The 22,057-nt window shown below is 44.0% G+C and overlaps 1 protein-coding gene across 1 annotated transcript in view; it reads right to left on the bottom strand.

Annotated features, from left to right (window-relative positions):
- Window positions 1-7,720: 7,720 nt before the first annotated feature.
- CAPN10 (calpain 10) overlaps window positions 7,721-22,057 on the bottom strand; it is a 50,355-nt gene continuing 36,018 nt past the window's right edge. Inside the window, exons 9-12 of the mRNA XM_030216136.1 lie at window positions 20,869-21,115; window positions 12,386-12,600; window positions 8,483-8,528; window positions 7,721-8,080 (exon numbers count right to left, since the gene is read on the bottom strand). Coding sequence (XP_030071996.1) covers window positions 8,051-8,080; window positions 8,483-8,528; window positions 12,386-12,600; window positions 20,869-21,115 — 538 coding nt within the window. The 3' untranslated portion in view covers window positions 7,721-8,050. The remainder of the gene's footprint in view (window positions 8,081-8,482; window positions 8,529-12,385; window positions 12,601-20,868; window positions 21,116-22,057) is intronic.

Below are 22,057 nucleotides of genomic sequence, written 5' to 3' on the forward strand. Positions count from 1 at the left end.
GAGGACACACAGTCCAACACTAATGCTTTAGGGACTTCTTACCCCAGGATTTTCAGCCTGCTTGTCTCCTTTGGACACCCAGTCCACCCCCAAGTCCATAAGGAGGCATATTTTCAAAGCATTTAGCCTTCCAAAGTTCCATAGAAACCTATGGAACTTTGGAAGGCTAAGTGCTTTGAAAATATGCCTAAAGGTTAGCCAGTATCTTCCAGGGGGATCTCTCTTCTTCTGCTGCCAGCTCACTTCTCTTCCTTTCACAACTCAGATGGGGTATAAAGTGGTTAATTAGCTACATAGAATCCAGCCCTTAACCTCCTACACCTGTGGACATCCCAGGGCTCTCCCCGGTCCTAGCGACCTCCATCTATTCCCCTAGTGCCCTCTAGTGGCCTACCCCGGATAGGACAGCCTCTTATCACAAGTTAAACAAGTCTTAAGAGGCTTGACAACAATGTCAACACAATACCTAATAGAACATTTTAAGTGACAGTGTAGGGTATAAGCAAAGATGGAACATATAGATAGGTAAGAGGAGTTAGAAAGCAAGGCGACTAATTCAAAGAAAGTTGCACATGAGGTCAGAGAAATGGTTAAATGTTATCTCAGCTAGGGTAGGAGTGGATAAACATGTCCTGCTGCAGTATGTGCAGCCCGAGTCAATCCTTGTGTGTGTGTGTGTGTGAGTGAGACTAAGGAGTTAGTTACTTCTTCCATTAAAGGCCTGGTTGAAGAGCCAAGCTTTCACCTGCTTCCTGAAGTTACTAAGTACAAAAGTACTGTTTACTTTTAATGAGTTACAAGTAAAAAGTATTGGAAAAAAATGTAACTCATTACAAGTAAAAGTACTGACAATTGTACTTAAGTACTGTAATGAAGTACTTTGTTACTACCCATCTCTGCCCCAGAAATGGCGTACGTTGGAGGCAAGCAAAAAATGTAACTCACTACAAGTAAAAGTACTGACAATTGTACTTAAGTACTGTAATGAAGTACTTTGTTACTACCCATCTCTGCCCCAGAAATGGCGTACATTGGAGGCAAGCAAACAATGTAGCTCATTACAAGTAAAAGTACTGACAATTGTACTTAAGTACTGTAATGAAGTACTTTGTTACTACCCATCTCTGCCCCAGAAATGGCGTGTGTTGGAGGCAAGCAAAAAATGTAACTCATTACAAGTAAAAGTACTGACAATTGTACTTAAGTACTGTAATACTACTACTACTACTATTTAGCATTTCTATAGCGCTACAAGGCATACGCAGCGCTGCACAAACATAGAAGAAAGACAGTCCCTGCTCAAAGAGCTTACAATCTAATAGAAGTACTGATAATTGTACTTAAGTACTGTAATGAAGTACTTTGTTACTACCCATCTCTGCCCCAGAAATGGCGTACATTGGAGGCAAGCAAAAAATGTAACTCATTACAAGTAAAAGTACTGACAATTGTAGTTAAGTACTGTTACTACCCATTTCTGCCCCAGAAATGGTTTACATTGGAGGCAAGCATTATAGCTGGGCTTCTGTGGTAAAGTAGCAGTATGGATACCTGCCGTCTTATAAAAGGACTCCTAAGTCTTTTTAGTGGTGTTTAAATATCACTGGTTAGCTTCTTTAATTATTCTTTTTAAATTATCAGTATTTTTGAAGAGACTATGATTTTCTTGAGAAATTTGAGTTGAGATAACTTGTTGATGTTCTCAGTTTTTGAAGTTTGCCTACTCGCCAAGAATCAATGAAAACCATTTGAGACAGCTGTCTGAAACTGAGCCTAATAATGAAACTGGGCTTTGATTTGTCATGTGTATCACTGAACCAAACTTAGCCATAAAGTTCTGACTGCTGGTCTGTTAGCACTTGTGTAACCGCTGTAGCCTTGGTTTTGTGAGCCAAAGGTGAACAGAGAAACTGCATTGCCTGTTTATTCTCTACTGTGCACAGGCTCAATCCGGCTTGAGACATGGTGACTACCGTCAGCCAGTTTCAGCAAAGAGTGACCAGATCAAGCAGAACATTGCCTTCAGGATGACCTTGTGGACAATGCCTGCCTGATTGGTTCTGTCGGTGTTCAAGGAATCACATGCCACAATCCCAATGACTGTTTGCAAAGTCCACTTGAATAGCATGGATTCTGAATTTATTAATTGCTGGACAGAAAAGGCAATGGCATTGCTTCTGTTCACCTTTTTCTCTAAGCGTTACATTTGCCACCTTGGCCCATTTCCATTTGCAAATTTCTACAGGCTATTGCCTAAGACACAGAAGGGCACAGAACTCTGAGCTGCCAGCTTGGTAGCCTTACTAGATGCTTCCTTGACTTCAATGAACTTGGGACCCAAAGTGGTGAACTGGATTGGAAACTGGTTGACCAGCAGGCAACAGAAGGTGGTGGTGGTAATTGGGTTATGGGTCATCCCATCTCCACCCCCCCCCCCCCCCCATATTGGGATGGGCAAATTAGATTTGACAGAAACTTCCCCGTATTATTTCCCCACTGGTACAGTTTATGTTAGTCTGGACCCATTCCGTCAGCAGTGTGTCAATCGCCCTCCGCACTTGCAGATAACTCTCCCAGATGGATTCCCCACCCCCCTCGCATCTGGCGATGGTGCTGTACTTATAGCTCTCTAGTTAGCTGTAATGGCTCCTTATTTTGATGCTTCCACATAAGCTATAATTTTATCTCTTAAAACCACTTTAGCGGCTTCCCAGAAAATGGTGTCGCTTACACCCAAGACACTATCATCCGTCACGTAGTCTGCCTGAGCTTTCTGCAAATATTCTCTAAAATGTAAATCAGAGTATGAGGTTGGACTCGTTTTCCAGATACTGTCTCCCGGACCAGACTGCCATCGTAAAGTCAGCCACACCACTGAGTGATCTGAAAACACATCTGTAATCTGAGTTTGTGCTACAGAGCCAAACAGGGACTCTGGCAGCAAAATGTGGTCCAACCTAGAATAAGACTTGTGGGCTGCAGACTAATAAGCGAAGTCTTGTTCGTCCAGGTGAAGAGTCCTCCACACATCGAGCAATCCTAATTCCTCAATAAGAAAGTTGAGCCCTTTATCCCTTACCCTGGGGTGTAGATATGTGTAATCCCCTACCCTAGGTGGATTAGAGTCTATCATTGGGTCACAGATGCAACTGAAATCACCAGCCAACACAACTGAATAATCTTCTGCACCCAAAATGTGAACTAATAGATCCAAGAAAAACAAGTGATTATATACATTTGAAGCATAAACATTACACAGCATCACCTTCCTTGAAGCACCCCTGTAAGAATAATGAACCTACCCTGGTTATCTTGTATTATTTGTCTCCCATACCAGCTTTTTACGGAGCAATATTGCCACCCCCCATTGTCTAACGTTAAAAGAAGAGTAATAAAAGAAGAGTACACCACCTCCCCCACCCAATCTCTTTGACGCTTTTGATGTTCTTTAGCATTCAGATGTGTCTCTTGTAGGAAAGCCACATCTACTCGCTCCCTCTTGAGATATGCCAGCAACTTAGTATTTTTTATGGGGGAATGAATCCCATCCTCGATGTGTTGAAATTGCTGACTATATTAAAGATAATGATAAATGCTCAGGGGTACTAATTTGAACCTTGGATTTACTTAAAGGGGCAAAAAGATCTTGGAACGTCAACTTTCACTGTTTCCAGCTTGTAGCCTTTTCAGCTACCTTTGTCAGTAGATTCCTTTGTCACAGATCTTTAAAAAAACAGCATGTTATATATCCTAAATTTATCCATTTTTTACATTATATGTTCTTTTTCGAAAAGGTTCTTGTAAACAACTGGAGGAAAACTTAATTTCCTTTGTTCCTTACAGTCTTTATTAACCGCCAAGCCCGACAGAGCACATCTGTTTCGTCTCAGTTTTCAGGGACTAACTTATCCGTCTTCACCAGTGCAACCTTAGATCAGACTTGTCTTCTTTGTTGTATAAAGTAAGACTATATTAAAGGTCCTATACATTGAGATTTTGGAATCCTCTGTGTTTTTCCACCACTCTTTTTGTGTTGTTTTTTGTGGAGTGAATCCCGTCAACATTTTGGGTATCTTTAGATCAGCCATAATCAAACATATAAACGGCGAGTGACCGTACTCACTCGCAAATGCGCAGTAGAGACTTTCCTCTCTGCCCCGCCCCCGCTTCAATACGTGATGATGGGGGCGGGACAGAGAGGGAAGTCTCTACTGGCATGCTGCAGACGTCGGAACCGCTCCCCCCCTCCCCCGGAGTCGTCGCCGCCCCTCCATCTGGCCCGAGCACTGTGAACTTACATCACCACGCAGCAGCGGGCACATCAGCAAAGCTGCCATCGGGCTTCCTTCTCTGCCTTTGTCCCGCCCTCGCCAACGTTATGTCACACGAGGGCGGGACACAGGCAGAGAAGGAAGCCCGCCCGACGGCAGCTTTGCTGATGTGCCTGCTGCTGCGTGCTGATGTAAGTTTACAGTGCTGCTCGGGCCGGGTGGAGGGGCGACTCCGGGGGGGGGGGGGGCTCGGAACCCCCCCCCTTTCCAAAAGTAGTCCATTTTCACGGCTCAACGGCTAGTAAATACATAAATGTTGCCATACTGGGACAAACCGAAGGTCCATCAACTCCAGTATCCTGTTTCCAACAGGGACCAATCCAAGTACCAGGCAAGATCCCAAAAAAGTACAATACATTACAGAAATAAGCAGTGGATTTTCCCAAGTCCATTTTAATAATGGTCTATGGACTTTTCATTTCGGAAGCCATCTAAACCTTTTTTAAACCCCGCTAAGCTAACCGCTTTTACTACATTCTCTGGCAACGAGTTCCAGAGTTTAATTACACATTGAGTGAAGAAATATTTTCTCCAATTCATTTTAAATTTACTACTTTGTAGCTAGTCCTAGTATTTTTGGAAAGAGTAAGCAAGCGATTCACGTCTACCCGTTCCACTCCACTCAGTATTTTTTCTATCTTTTCTTCAAGCTGAAGAGCCCTAGCCATTTCAGCCTTTCCTCATAGGAAAGTTGTTCCATCCCCTTTATCCAGTGCGTTTTTTCTAGCAAAAAAGGTGCCAGAACTCATTTCAGGGTAGGGTGATCACTGAGGAACCCTCCCCACAATAGCCAAGCCCCCCACAACCAGTCACGAATCTATGACAAGGCAGAAATGGTGTGTAGAGCCTGAGCTCTTTCATTAAAACTTGGGGACCATGGGTCAATTTTAGCAGACATTAGAAATGGTGCCGGTACTCAGTACCCCAAGTACTCTCTCAAAAAAAGCCCTGCCTTTATCATTTCATTGCCCTTCTCTGTACCTTTTCTAATTCCAGTAAATCTTTATGTGCTTGCATCAAATCTCTTCCCCTCTATCTTAGCAGCATCTTCCCACTGGGTTTCCCAGCGGGGTAAGTCTTCCCAGAAGTCTTCCCTAACCATTCCTCCCCTCCCTATAGTGTCTCCTACCCAACAAGTCAACCCTCCCCCACACAATCTGTCCAACATTAACCTTTAACAGCACACATGTGCATTCTCAGCCATTTTCCTCCCAACCCTTCTCCCCTACCCCCAACCCTATAGCAATCAACAGAAAAACTAATTCTCAACAAAGACCCACTCCATCCCTGGCTTGTCACTCCCCCTCCCCCACTGTCCATACAGGCAACAAAGCTCCATTGCTTTTTAATGTGCCTGGTGGCAGTAGCAGCAGGAAAGAAAGATCGCAGTTTAGGCTGGGGAGGCTTAGCTGGCGCCCCCCCCCCCCCCCCCCAAGCCTATGAAATGCGCCTTGGGTATGTCAACGTTCACAACAATTTTTAATGTTCCTATTTTGCCAGTTCCCCCCGCAGATGCCTCAGTCCAAACCATGTATTCATCAATTAGTCTAAAAAAGAAGCTTTTAAATATTAGGGTAAGATATTTAGAACTTATAAGAAAGGTGGAGAGAGAATATCTCTACCCTAGTGATCTGTTAAATTTTGAAGCTGGGGTAGAGATGAGATTAATAAGTTGTTTTTCTGTTATAGGGGTTGTCCTTGAGGAAGCTCGTGTAGCGAGCGAAACATGTCGGGCATTTGAACCCCTTGGTCCGACTAATGAAAGTATCTAAAAGATAAGTAAATCCAGTAATAATTATTGAAGGAGTTAAAAATTAATATGAGAAAAGTGTACCGGTGAAGATGATTGACGCTCTATGGTACCTCCATGTAATTCCTATGAGGGTGGTGGATGGTGAGTGTCACTGAGGTCACTTAGTAGAGATTATTCAAAGATAAGCAAATTTTTAAAAAATATATATTTCTATTTATCAGGAAGTTGAAAATTTGGGAATTACTTTACACTTTTATGGAAGGAAGGTGGATGAACTGTAACTGGATAGAATGATGTTTGAATGATTATGATATTGGATCCAGTAGAAATTATCGATATAATTATTGCCTAATTTTTGAGCTGTACTTTAAATATTAGTGGCAGCAGCCTGGTCCCATGCATTTTGGAGTTTTGGGCATACTATTTTTATTCTGTTACCATGGACTTCCAGTTCAATTAGAACAGACTGCTATAGGTGCAAGACACTGTTAAGTCTTCATTAGGAACTACCCAGGGTTTTTTGTTGTTTTATATCCAAGCCATCGAAGTCCACAAAACATAGATCCTTCTGGAAGGCAGTTAATTTGGACCCTAAATCCATCACAAGGTGTTACTGCTGGGTGATGCCAGATTCTCACCCACCTTTTCAAGGGCACGAGCTCTGCCCTCTGCAGCATCCTCAGTCTTGTCTAGTCTGAAGAGACATTTGGCCTGGGAATCAAACCCAGGCCGGCAGCCCGACAATGCACAACGCCTGTCACTATATCATTGGTCTAGCTTCCCAAATATATTTAATCAGAATTTAGATTTGCCTGATTTTAATGCCAGTATGTAAATTGTGCTTTTTGTAGAACTTTTCCTGGATTTTAACAGTTCTCTTGACAAATAATTTATATCATTCAATAATAACTTCTGAACTTCCATGAGATGAAATTTCAAAGGGGACCATGAAACAATTATTTGCTGACTAGAAGACAACAGAGGATGAGAGATGGACAAGGACCTCTCCAATTTGGAGCTAATTATAGCACCAGGACGAGTTGGAATTATTATTACGTTTCAAGCTGTTGGAATAATGACAATTTATCCAGTTGTTTAATTAATTCTCAATATCCATTTCAAGGGGAGATCTTGTGTACCAGTGTCAGAAACACCATTATGAATAGCTCCTAACATACAGATGTCTTACACATGAAATTTATAGGAAAGACTGAATGTGCGAAAACTCCAGCATCAATGCACAGTCCCAACCTCTTCAGTGTCCACTTCTAAATGCCTAAATATCCTATACACCATGCTGCAGGCACGAGTGGACTGAAAAGGACCCTAGAGGGAGCAAGTGAGCGACTGCTTACAATTCCCAGTGCTCAGTGAAGGTAAAGCCTCCAAACACAGTGCACTGAAAGCAGGAAGATTGGGAAAGCAAAGCAGGAGACCAAATGAACTGAATACATACTGCCTTTTATCTGTGAAGTGTGTGTGTGTGGGGGGGGAAAGAATGAGGGACAAGGACAGAAAATGCTGATTCTGGAAGTCACTTTATTCTGTATCTGTTGCCAATTCTGAGGGTGTTGTATGTTTTCCACGGTCTGTTTTATTGCATTGTATGTTTTCGTTTTGTTTTCTTTTTATGAGCATATGTTGTAACCTGCATAGATGTATTGAAATGACGGGATATAAATTTGATAAATAAATGTGTGGTAAGGAGTTGAGCTTGTGTGGGGATCAGACTTCCTATATCATTTGAGGGAGCTCTCCCCTCGTTCAGCAAGAAGTTCTTTTTTGCCAAACAAAAGCGTGAGACCGAAGGTAGGTTTCAGGGGTTTCTGCATAATCACTGTGAACTGAACTAGGCACATCCAGCATCTTGACGTATTTTCACAAACACCAGTAACTTTCTTCCAGTACTGCTGTCAGAGACAAAGAATGATATTTCTTCAAGCCTCCCCCGGTCCGGCATGCCACACTATCTTCTCATAACATCTGTAAAGGTGACCTGCAGGGGCAGAACGAACAAGGCCTTTTTAGTGGGCTTTCCCCTCATGCCTAGTTTCATCCCATTGCATTAAATCTCAGACAGACGTTCTCCTTTAATATTTTCTTATAGGTATATAGTGGATAGCTTTGATGTCAGAAGCTAAAGCAAGGGGAGGGATATGGTATTTGCAGAAATTGTCAGTGATATGGGTAAATGAGAATGTGAGTGTTTTAATTGTATAGAGCCTAAAAAGAACAGCTTCAAGTTCTTTTTCTTTTGTAAGAAACTTCTTCAGATTCCTAAAGTCTAAAATTGGCCAAAGCAAACCTCCCTCCCTCCCTTCTTTCTACAATACAACGCCGGCAACGACCAACAGAGCACAAAAAAACAACCACCCCAAAACAAATACAAGACACCCACCTCTTCCAAGATCTGTCCCAGCCTCTCCTGACTCCGAATGGGTTTCCTTTAAAAACAAAACAGTATCTGGTTTGCATCAGAATACTATGGGGTAGATTCAAGAAACAGTGCAAGATGATGCACGCTGAGAAACAAACACGGGCGCTAGAGGCCATCAGTGCTGCACTTGAGCCCGTGTTTACCGCGGCAAAAAAGAGCTCGCCAGCGATTAGCGCTAATCCCATGCTCATATAGGCAAAAGAGGTCCTAACACATTCCCTCTGATGCTCAGAAAGAAGTGCCCTGAAGAAGGCTGCCTTTACTATGCAAAATCTACGCCAGCTAGAGCTGGCATTAGGTGTGTAAAACCAGGGCCACCGAGAGACTGGACCAGACCCGGGGCCCCCCCCTCCACCCCCGGGCCCTCTGAACTGACCTTAAGCGCCTCACCTTCGAAAGTGCAGCAACAAGCAGCGGCAGACCACTCCTTCCTTCCGTGTCCCGCACTCACGGAAGTTACGTCAGGTGAGGGCGGGACACGAAAGGAAGGAATGGTCTGCCGCTGCTTGCTGCGCTTTCAAAGGTGAGGCTCTTAAGTTCAATGCCAGGGAGAGATGGAGGGCGGGCGGGCTGGACTGTGGCGGCGGCGCCCGGGGAATTTTGTCCTCCCTGTCCCCCCCTCTTGGTGGCCCTGTGTAAAACTGCCCAGCTGTCCTGGAAACCAGTGGCTGAAGGGCGGTCTTCTCCTTCTGGATCTGTGGGCCTGAAGCTTGGAGAGACCCGCTGCTTGCCTTCCCCCAGGGAATGTGAGAGGCCATGGGAGGCCGTGCAAAAGGAGCGAGGACATGAAAGTTGCTGCAGTCCCCAGCTCCCGTTCCACCGCCCCTTGCTTTCTCCAGGGCCAGTTCTCTGCCTTTGCTGCTCTGCTGTCTTCCCCCATTGGGCTGGGCTCACACGCAGCTCCTGTATGCATGCCCCTAGCATGATCCTGCCACTTTACTTTCTCATGCTCAAAGCCACAGTGCATATATCATTTGTAAACTATTATCCTCGAGCATGAGGAAGTTATTTTTGTCCACTGTTGTGGCAGGGAACTCCGGCACTATTCTGTACAGCATCAGAATTTTCAGCATCGGAGCCTAAGTGCAAAATTTATAACACCAGTTCCATGAAAAGAAATGAAAATCTACTTCTTAAAAAAATTCTACGGCTAATCACAAAAATATCGTCACCTTCAAAAACTATACGAATAAACATCACCAAAACTCTACAACTGAACACAAAATAAACATAAAGGAATCCTGCTCAGAAGGAATGGATCCTCAGGAGCTTAGCCGAGATTGGGTGGCAGAGCCAGCCGGTGGTGGGAGGTGAGGATAGTGCTGGGCAGACTTAGACGGTCTATGCCAGAGCCAGTGGTGGGAGGCGGGGATAGTGCTGAGCAGACTTATACGGTCTGTGCCAGAGCCAGTGGTTGGGAGGCGGGGCTGGTGGTTGGGAGGTGGGGATAGTGCTGGGCAGACTTATACGGTCTGTGCCAGAGCCGGTGGTGGGAGGCGGGATAGTGCTGGGCAGACTTATACGGTCTGTGCCAGAGCCAGTGGTGGGAGGCGGGGCTGGTGGTTGGGAGGCGGGGATAGTGCTGAGCAGACTTATACGGTCTGTGCCAGAGCCAGTGGTGGGAGGCGGGGCTGGTGGTTGGGAGGCGGGGATAGTGCTGAGCAGACTTATACGGTCTGTGCCCTGAAGAGGACAGGTACAAATCAAGGTAGGGTATACACAAAAAGTAGCACATATGAGTTCATCTTGTTGGGCAGACTGGATGGACTGTGCAGGTCTTTTTCTGCCGTCATCTACCTTCTCCTCTTCAAAAACTCTATGAATAACCACACGAACTATAGATGCCCTCTCCACATTGAACAACACTACTGTAAGTCCACCAAAATGTAAACTGTAAGCCACTTTGAACAATAGCGGGATGCAAAAATCTAGAGGAGTGGAGGAGTAGCCTAGTGGTTAGGGTGGTGGACTTTGGTCCTGGGGAACTGAGGAACTGAGTTGGATTCCCACTTCAGGCACAGGCAGCTCCTTGTGACTCTGGGCAAGTCACTTAACCCTCCATTGCCCCATGTAAGCCGCGTTGAGCCTGCCATGAGTGGGAAAGCGCAGGGTACAAATGTAACAAAAATAAAATAGATACTATTGGAGATTCTACATGGAATGTTGCTACTATTGGAGATTCTACATGGAATGTTGCTATTCCACTAGCAACATTCCATGTAGAAGGCTGCGCAGGCTTCTGTTTCTGTGAGTCTGACGTCCTGCACATACGTGCAGGACATCAGACTCACAGAAGCAGAAGCCTGCGCGGCCACATTGGTGATCTGCAAGGGCCGACTTCTACATGGAATGTTGCTAGTGGAATAGCAACATTCCATGTAGAATCTCAAATAGTAGCAACAGTGGAGGAGTGGCCTAGTGGTTAGGGTGGTGGACTTTGGTCCTGGGCAACTGAGTTTGATTCCCACTTCAGGCACAGGCAGCTCCTTGTGACTCTGGGCAAGTCACTTAACCCTGCATTGCCCCATGTAAGCCGCATTGAGCCTGCCATGAGTGGGAAAGCGCAGGGTAAAATGTAACAAAAATAAAATAGATACTATTGGAGATTCTACATGGAATGTTGCTACTATTGGAGATTCTACATGGAATGTTGCTATTCCACTAGCAACATTCCATGTAGAAGGCTGCGCGGCCACATTGGTGATCTGCAAGGGCCGACTTCTACATGGAATGTTGCTAGTGGAATAGCAACATTCCATGTAGAATCTCAAATAGTAGCAACAGTGGAGGAGTGGCCTAGTGGTTAGGGTGGTGGACTTTGGTCCTGAGGAACTGAGGAAGTGAGTTCGATTCCCACTTCAGGCACAGGCAGCTTCTTGTGACTCTGGGCAAGTCACTTAACCCTCCATTGCCCCATGTAAGCCGCATTGAGCCTGCCATGAGTGGGAAAGCGCGGGGTACAAACGTAATTAAAATAAATAAAATAAAAATTACAGAATAGCAGCCTGTGGCTTGGCACGAACACTTATGCCAAGTAAACTGCTATTAGGTACGTAACTGCCACTAATCTACAGCCCTATTAGCGCTACTAGACGTACATACGCAGGTCCTGGACTCAAAATCCAAGGTCCCTGGGGAAACGGAGGGTTAAGTCACTAACCATTAAGCTACTCCTCTGAACTCCTAGACCCATACCTGACCCACCCATGTCCCTCCTGTCTCCATGTAGCAACTAAGGGCAATTCTGCGCATGAATACCAATTAGTGGCAATTAACGCCAATTAACAGCCAATCATTAAATTCATTTGCATGCACCACTGCCCTTATTCTCTACCCTTTGCACTGAAATTTGCGTGCGACGCATATATTTGAGCACACGAGTTTATAGGATCCAGAGGTGAGTGCTTAACGTTACATTTCAAGAAAAGTGAATTTCTGCTATTTCATTTAATCATGAGAAAATGGGGCTGGTGAGGGTCAGTATAAACTCCGAGCCTATTCCACAGCAAATGTCCCATCCAGTCTGCCCAGAAGCTGCCACTCCATGCAAGTTGCCCTGTCCCATTTTGTTTTTAGGGTTGTAACTATTGTTCCAAGCAGGCTACCTCCCTCTTCTATTTTTAAGTATAAAAGTCATTTACGTTTTGGTTTGAGTGGAACCTAAATAACTTTCACATGTTTAAAAAAAAAAAAAAAAAAGGCACAGAGAGTGACAAATGGCAGAGCTCCTGAACAGTGGCGCAGAGGGGACCAGGCTGCTCAGATCAGCAAGAATAGAGGAATCATAAACTACATGAATGGATTGTCGGTCTAGGTCATAAAGAAGTACTTTGTACAGATCGAGGAAGAGAGAAATGCACTCACCCAAAGGATGCACCAGTTCCTGTTTTGGTTAGTACAGTGATGGTAAAACTTCCTTCCTGATTGGGCAAGTACGTGGATGGCACAATGACATAATTCCCCAGAGAAAGCCGGCACACGTGGCTCACTTCCTGAGAATAACAATGAGGCACACAGCTGACCACTGGCTCCAGGTGTTGAAAGGATGAAGGACCTGTGATCCAAGCAGTGCTGGGAACCTGCAGAGAGGGCAATGGACAAATTCACATGAGTCTCTCTGACTGTTCCAAGAGGGCACAGCATCAGCCCCATGTCATCACCTTTCAGATGAAGCCATAAAAGTTAATGATGCATATTATGACCCAATCCCCCAAAATTCCACTTATGCAACTTACAATTTCTTTTTTTTTTATTTAAATATGTATTGGTTCACTTAAAGCAATGCATTTTACCCAGTAACAACAAAGCATCACCCTCTGCTACCATTTCTCCAGAGAGAGAGAAAGAGACAGAGATTTTATTTTCCTTATACTGAAATTTGGACCGATATAAATAGTAATTCAATTTTCTGCAATACTGGGATAAAAGAATTTTTATTGTAACCATTTACACTAATAAATTTTAGCATTATTATAAAAGAGAAAAAACAACTCTAAAGTGTTTTTCCTTTGCCAGAAAGGCTTGCTTTTTTCTAGTCTCTTCTGTTCAGCTTCCTTTCAGAGGCAAGAAGGGAGTGCCCTATATATAAACATTTTTGATGCCCTGTGTGAGGAGCAATTGGGATAGGGCACATTGCCTCAGCCGGTAGACCTTCAATTCTGTGGTGGACATGGAATAGAACGTGTAATTAAACTCTGGAATTCGTTGCCAGAGAATGTGGTAAAGGCGGTTAGCTTAGCGGAGCTTAGAAAAAGGTTTGGACAGCTTCCTAAAGAAAAAGTCCATAGACCATTATTAAATGGACTTGGGAAGAATCCACTATTTCTGGGATTAGCAGTATAGAATGTTTTGTACTTTTTTGGGATCTTGCCAGGTATTTGTGACCTGGATTGGCCACTGTTGGAAACAAGATGCTGGGCTTGATGGACCTTTGGTCTTTCCCAGTATGGCAATACTTATGTACTTATAACATCCCGACCAGTCCTTAACTGGGTGGTGCCTGAAACACTGAAGAAAGGTGTGCACATGACCGTGAATGCAGACAGTCCAGTGTGAGGAGACAGACGCTGAATGGTGCCGGCCGATGATCCACATCTAAGGTGACTGAGAGAGTGGATTTGTAAGTATATGCCTTCGGAGACGTCCGGTGGTAAGTTTTATATATAAATGAACACTCCGCTCTTCAACCTCAACTCCCTCAACTCAAGAACTGTTGCTTTTTGGTGTCTGGTAGTTCAGGTAATACCAGTACAATTAATAAAGGTTGCCCAAACTTTTCCCAAGGCTTACAGTCTAAGGATTTGGTTTGTTTGTTTTTTAAGCATCATCAGTTTTGACATACAGAAAATGTGTCATAGTCTGCCCAGGAGGGAGGCTAAGCTTGTTTCCAGGCAGCAGCTATGGTCAACTTATCAGCTGTAAAGATCCAAAATTGGAAACAGCTTCCACTTAAGTAGTATCAAACACTCAACTCCTTGAAATAGTGAAATCTTTCAAACCATCACCACCAGTGACAAAAACCCAGCAAGATTTTTAATTCAGCTCATAGGAGGAAAAGGCCTTAGTTAGTGCTGCGGGTGGGCTTCTTTCAGATTCTGGAACTCTTAACTGCAATCTTATCAGCACCCAGCCATTCTCTTTCAGTCACTGGCCAGAAAAACCTCCGTTCAATGTTAAAGCCCAAATCTTGCTTAATTTAATTTATCCACTTCGTGTTTATTTCATACTTCAATTTCTCTACTTCACATTTAATTTTTTCCAATATTTGAAATTTTCATGATCCCCTCAAGACCCGACACCCCAGCAAAGTCCAGATGTCAACTACAGCACTGCAAAACAGTCAGTGAGATGGGAAAGATCTCAAAACACAAGCAGGGGGGAGCAATCAGACACATCTGACCGCCATTATGACCCACCTGAAGTCCCAAAATCTACAAAGTTCAGATTCCGCCATTTTTCCATACATTACTTCCCCCCAAAACACTTTTCTCAGTATTAATTTTCACTAAGTCTTGGAAAGCACAAGGAAGCACTTAACTTGCACTTGGCTTGCATGGATGATCCCAACGGGAACTCACTTTACCCTTAGCTTCTTCCTCTCGTGCTCTTTTTTTATTACAAGCCACTAATTGCGGCTCTTGTGAAAGAGCAGTACAAGAGCCGCCTGTAATAAAAAAAGAGCATGAGAAGACATCCCCCGAGGAAGCTAATGGGTCCCCTTCAGGATTGTCCATGCAAGCCAAGTGGGATCATCTATGGGAGGGTGTGTCTGGGGTGGTTGGGGGGAAGGGGGCTGTATGCCTTTGGGTATCAGCTCCTTTTCCTGTTCAGCTTTGATGTGTGCTGCCTAATTGGCAGAGGAGATAGGATGCAAGGAACGATTTGCAGACAGGGCGATTGGGGAGCTGGGGGAGTGCTGTCCTGTTGGGAAAGAGCATGTGAGGGATGGTGGAGGTGGGAGATTGGGGGCAGTGTCCTTACCCTGAAGTCTTTTCTGTTGTCCTCATGGCCTGCTATACTGTTGCTAGCTGGAATGTAGGTGGGATCAACAGATCCATCCTGAAGCACCTGAGAGACTCCAGAGGTGGACATAGCGATGTTACAAGAAACCAAGCTGACTACAACTGAGGCTGTCAAATTGAGTGCAGGTGCAGGAATTCTGTTCAGAAGGAATGAATCCTAAGGAGCTTAGCCGAGATTGGGTGGCAGAGCCGGTGGCGGGAGGCGGGGATGGTGCTGGGCAGACTTATACGGTCTGTGCCAGAGCCGGTGGTTGGGAGGAGGGGCTGGTGGTTGGGAGGTGGAGATGGTGCTGGGCAGACTTATACGGTCTGTGCCAGAGCCGGTGGTGGGAGGAGGGGATGGTGCTGGGCAGACTTATACGGTCTGTGCCAGAGCCGGTGGTGGAAGGCGGGACTGGTGGTTGGGAGGTGGAGATGGTGCTGGGCAGACGTATACGGTCTGTACCCTGAAAAGGACAGGTACAAATCAAGGTAAGGTATACACAAAAAGTAGCACATATGAGTTTATCTTGTTGGGCAGACTGGATGGACCGTGCAGGTCTTTTTCTGCCGTCATCTACTATGTTACTATTTTCTGTTCCTCTGGTGGCTCTAAGAAGAGAGGGGGTGGTGATTATGATAAAAAGGACACTCCCTTTTGTACTTTTATGACACAGGCCAGGATTCCAAGGGCAGATGGGAGTGGGTGACCAGTAGGAATAGATGATGCTTAACTTTCTCTCCTTAATATCTATGCCTCTACTGGGCTGAAAACGGGGCTTTTTCCACCGCTTTTTTAGCAAATCTTACGCACTTTGTAGGAACTTATATTAAAGGGGGAGGTATGAATTGTTGTTTGGATAGCCTGGATTGCTCCTGAGTCGCTAGTAGGCAGGACCTTTTGGAGGGTAAAGATTTGAGAGAGGGTATGCAGAACTGGGGGTGGCTTTTGGACATGTGGCGTCATCTTAATGGTGGTGCCTGGGACTATTCTTATTTTTCTGCCCAATTTAACTCCTACTCTAGGCTGGATCATCTTCTTGGTCTAGCAACGCAGGTCCATCAACGATTCACCCTGAAGATCACCTCCATTTGTATTTCTGACCCTGTGCTGGCGCGCCTGGATATGGCTCCCGCTGCAGTGGAGTACTGAACCTGGAGAGCTAACACTAGTTTGCTGGTGCGGGGGGATATACAGCTTTGGTTGTGCGATCGATGGCCGTATTTTCTGACTACGAATGATACCGGTGATACGGGTGTAGGTAGTCTGTGGGATGAGGGCAAGGCATATCTTCGAGGCTTGCAAGCAGCAGCGGGAAGCCATTAGGCATTCTTTACTGGAAACCACTGAGGGTTTACAAGCTCAGCATAAAATTCAGAGGGGGGGAGGAGGCTTCTCTCTCAGTTACAGGCCAAACGCAGAGAACTGGATATTGGATATATGTAACATGGGAACAAGGCCAACAAGTTGCTAGCTTGGCAATTAAAGAAAAAAAAAAAAGGATGGACCAGTGGATTAGTCAGCTTGAGATTTCTTCTAAGGGGCAGGTGGTTAAAAATTCAGAAATTGCAGCAGAATTCCAGGCCTTTTCTGAGAAGCTTTACGCCTCAGAGGTGAAAACCTCCTCTGTGGAAATTTGTACTTTTCAATTGTTGAATAAACATTACAGTAAAAAAAAAATTGTAGATTTTATTGAAAATTTCAAAAATTGAAAAAAACGTAAAAGTGAAGTAAAGAAGTTGAAGTATGAAATAAACAAAAAGTGGATAAATTAAATTAAGCAAGATTTGGACTTTGTTAAAATTGAACAGAGGTTTTTCTGGCCAGTGACTGTAAGAGAATGGCTGGGTGATAAGACTGGACACCATTAAGAGTTCCAGAATCTAAAAGATGTGAACCCACAGCAATAACTGAGGCCTTTTCCTCTGATAAGCCAAACTAAAAATCTTGCTGGGTTTTTGTCACTGGTGGTGATGACTTGAAAGATTCCACAACTTATAAGCTGTGCAACGAAAGGCAATCAGTCTCTCCACCTCCTCTGGATTCCTGGTGTCCCATGGTTTAGAAAAAAAACTATCGGGGGGGGGGGGGGGAGGGGATCCCCTTTTACAACAATTCAGTAATGAATTTCCCTGCTTGGTACCAGTATGATTTTATTTCCATCAAATAGGAAGTTCCTTTACTTCTATGTCCCCTCCAAAAACGATCATCTACCGGGGGGTGGGGGGGCACAATCTGTGTAATCATACCAGCAATAAAGTGTTTGAACTCATTCTCTGCTAATCCTCTCATCAGCGGGAATCCAAAATCTGTTTTCCATGCTAATAAATGCTTTGCTTCCCCTTCCAGAGAAGTATTGGGCATGCTGTAAAGGGCTGTGATTCCTCCCCCCCCCCTTTGTTTCCCCAACAGCAGGACCCGCTCACACACTGTTGCATCTTTTACTAAATCATTCCATACCTTTCTAATTCTCAGGAAATTGTATGTATTGAACATATTCGGCCCCTTTCAGCTGTAATTGATCCTGCAGTTCGTTAAATTCTACCACAGTCCCCAGATGACCCAGTGCCCTTTTCATACAAGGTGAATTCTGGGATGTGTTACTGAGGCTTAAGAGAACTTCTGTCCTTCCAATGTAATGGGAAGTCACTACCACATAGGGTCTGAGGTCTCCACCCCTTTAAAGTCAGGCTTTTAGTGAGCTCCCATTATTTTGGGGTGTCTATTCTTTCCTCTTTTTAGGCCTGTTACTAAGGGCTAGGCCTAAGGCCTGTACTGTCAGTTTGGTTCTCACAAGATGGCCTAACAAGTCATCTTTGCAACATACAGTGCTTTTCTCAGGAGCTGGGAGCTGAGATCATGCCTTTCTTCTAAGGTAACCTTGGCAGTTTTTTCTAACAGGCTGAGGACACAGTGTGAGTGCTAAGGGAGGTAGAGAGAGGACACAAGGGTATTGTTCTATGTAATTTTTTTGCTCTGTGACTAACTGTACGCTATACTGATAACTGACTAACCAATGGCCACAGACTGTTCACGTGCAAACACATCAGGAGAGACTGATAGAATACAGACCAATCCATATATGGTATAAAGCAACCTAATGGTGCTAGTTTATGGGAAACCACATGATTTATGAGAAATGGAATTTGCAACAGTATATATGTGATGTCCGGGAGGTGTTAGCTGAGCAGTCCTTGTCTTTCAGGATGCGCATTTGCTGACTGACAACCTGCTTCAGGGAGAGAACTATTGTTTGTATTTTTTGGCTCTGTGATAATAAAGGTAATTACTGGCTGCGCCTAATGGAGTCTAAGTTCTCTTTCTTATTTTTCCAGCTGTTGGGGCTGTAGTGCTTTCTTTCCCTGTGGGGGCTAAGGGACAGAAATACACAGGGGTTGGCGTATATCAACCTACTAGGACCTTCAATTGTACCTCCATATATTAAGCTTTCATAAGAACATAAGAATAACCCTACTGGGTCAGACCAATGATCCAGCTAGCCCAGTATCCTGCTTCCAACAATGGCCAAGAAAGATTTTCGTTAGGCTTCAAGGCTTAAAAAACACCGTATCAGTTTGCATTGTTCCTTCGACAAATCAGCATTAGAGCATAATAACAAGAAGCAACAAGTATAATTGCTGTGTTAATTTCTTCAACAGCAGTTAAATCCTAATAAATAAATAATGGTTTGAGCAGACTCTTGAACTTGTACATCACCTGTAAGGGGTTAGAAAAGAAATGCGAGTCTCCTCCAGCTGCCCCCAATTTCTCTAGCAATGTCACCATACCGATACCCACAACATTTCTCCAAATGCCACTACTGACCCATCATACACCCAGTGCTGAACCCCCGAAAGCCCCTTTGTTTCTTCACTGAAGCTATTTTGACAGTCCAATGTTATTCCCTGTTGAACTTCAGATTAAATTTATATTGCTTTGTGTGTATTGATTTAATAAAGACATCTTTTTTTCATAATCAGCTGTACATCATAAGATTCCTGAGGAAGAAAAACACGGCTGCTGTGTTGAGTCGTTTTTTTGCAATAAAGGACTTTATTTCCATCATTTATTGCATTTGTATCCCACATTTTCCCACCTATTTGCAGGCTCAATGTGGCTTACATAGTTTTGTTAGTATTGTCATTCCAGGATATCAGATACAGTTAGTATTACGTCTCCTCTGGTATTTGAGAAGAGCCAACTCTTCCTACTCTTTTGCTTCTGCATCCCCTGAAAGCCCCACCATAGACCTATTTCACTAATATGCACCTGAGCCGCACACCAAAACAAGATTCCTTGCCACATCTTGAATTGTGGCCTAGTAGTTAGGGTGGTGGACTTTGGTCCTGGGGAACTGAGGAACTGAGTTTGATTCCCGGCACAGGCAGCTCCTTGTGACTCTGGGCAAGTCACTTAACCCTCCATTGCCCCATGTAAGCCGCATTGAGCCTGCCATGAGTGGGAAAGTGCGGGGTACAAATGTAACAAAAAAAAATCATCATATCCCAGACCCCAAAACCCCCAAAGCACCTTCCGACAGATAAATGAATTAATTTCAAAGTACACACGATGATCCATAAGATTATCTACGGAGAATCCCCAGACTACATGTACAATCTGATTGACCTTTCAACCAGGAATCGTTCTATATCTTCTCGAACTTATCCAAACTTACATCTTCCCAACTGTAAAGGAATCAAGTACAAAACATATTATGCATTCAATTTCTCCGTTATGGGCAGCCAACTCTGGAACGCCTTACCAAGATCTATTCGAACAGTCAATGACCATTTACCCTTCCGGAAGCTGCTAAAAAACTTACCTCTTCAAGCAAGCCTATACAAATGACTTGACTTAAACTGGAGTCCATATGCGCTACCCGGATTTGACTACATTAGTCCACAAAATCATTCACGGTGAAGCCCCAGATTACATGTCTGACTTAATAGACTTACCACCTAGAAACGCTAAAAGATCATCCCGAACTTTCCTCAACCTTCACTTCCCCAATTGCAAAGGCATAAAATACAAAACGCTACACGCATCAACCTTTTCTTACATGAGCACGCAATTCTGGAATACACTACCATGCAACCTGAAAACGATCTACGAACTAACCAACTTCCGCAAATCATTGAAAACCCATCTCTTTGATAAAATTTACTGAAAGAATCAAAACACATTAAGTCCGCACACACTGTTAGTAATGCAACAATACATTCTCTTCTGAATTCCCATCCCCCGTAATTTTTACCACATTTATACCTCTACTCAAAGAAAAATGTTATACCGAATTGTTCTCCTACTACTGTTTAGTTGCCCTATCAGTTCCCGTTGTCTCTTTCCATTGTTCCATTGTTCTTCTCCATTGTTCTATTCCCTTAACGACACTTTAACTTTGTTTTCGCATAACCCCTCACAATGTAATCCATAACCGAGTTGTAACAAACTGTATTTCCACCATTCACAATATACTGTAAGCCACACTGAACTCGCAAATAGGTGGGAAAATGTGGGATACAAATGCAATAAATAATAATAATAATAATACATGACAACCTGAAATATGCCTTCCCCTTTTACCCTTCTTGAATTATCCCTCTTCCAGCCATCATCATACATTCTTCCTTAATTAACACCACACTTCACAATATACACCATCTTCCCACTCCATACCTCTACCACCTTCCTCCCTTACCCACTTTACATATCCACCTCTTTATTCACTATATTACAGCTGTTATCCTTTTTGTGTTATCTTGTAAACCTGTTATATAATGAGTGGGAAAGCGCGGGGTATAAGTGTTATAAATAAATAAATAAGGGAGCTTTCAAATAAATGGTACCTGGAAAATATGGAAGCCAATAGGGTGATCCTGGCAATGCTGGTGCAGAGTAACTTTAACATTGCTGTCTCCAAAATCAGAACGAACGGAGAGAGGGAAGCGGGGATTGCAATGATAAGCGGAGGAATTCCTGCAGCCTCCGGCACTGTACCCGCTCTCCCAGCGCCCCTTCAGCTGCACACTCTCCCAGACACCGCTGAGTTTCTTCTGCCCACAGGAAAGCTGATGCAGAGGTGTTTTCATCTCACTGTTCAAAACCACAGGGGAAAAATGAATATGCAGTTAAAAATAGCGAAAACATCCGGCTGCAGTCCCACTCTGACCTCCACTGCATTCCAGAAGATCTCAAAAATAAATACAACCACCTGGGCTGAAGGGTCGGCAGGGAAGAGCCTTGGAGTACATTTGACAGGACTGCCGGACACTTTCCAAAGAGAAAGAACAGCAATATTCAATAGTCCAGCAACCACAAACAGATATACAGACCTTTCTGGGTATTTCCAGCGCATATGCATTTCAGTTGAGCGCTAAATATGACAGCATACCGTTATAAAATTAGACCTGCTATTGAATGTATGAATTATACAGAGAGCAGCTGAATACAACCTCTGGCCTTGCCCCCAATTATAGTCACTTTATATAGATACTAGTAAAAGAGGCCTGTTTCTGGAGCAAATGAAACGGGCGCTAGCAAGGTTTTCCTCCCCAACACCCCCTCCCTCCCTATCTACCTACCGACCCCTTCGTTGTTCTGATGCCATTGCTTCGCAGCTCCTGAACGTACGGTACGCCATTGCTCCGCCCTCGGTGTGACGCCATTGCTCCGCTCTCGCCGTCATCACGTTTGACGCGAGGGCGGGGCCCCGAGACGGCGATTTCGGTGGCTTCACCACCACGAACCCTTCGAACCCGTTTTGATGACAGAAGTGACGTCTGTGTCCTCAGAACGTTGAGGGTGAGTTTTTTTTATTATATAAGATATTTTTGATCAAACAGTGTATTTTACAGCTTTACTTTCATACCAAGCCTCTCAAATCCGGAATGCTTTACCAATTTTGGTGAAATCTCAATTTTGTCATTTGATTTTTTTTGTAGACTTCTAAAAACAGAGCTATTTAGAAGATTTGCATAATATAGGTAAACACTGCTGTGATTTTCTCATTTTATGTTTATTTTTGTTCTACTTTAC

The sequence above is a fragment of the Microcaecilia unicolor genome, chromosome 10 (assembly GCF_901765095.1).
Source record: "Microcaecilia unicolor chromosome 10, aMicUni1.1, whole genome shotgun sequence".
Lineage (NCBI taxonomy): Eukaryota > Metazoa > Chordata > Amphibia > Gymnophiona > Siphonopidae > Microcaecilia > Microcaecilia unicolor.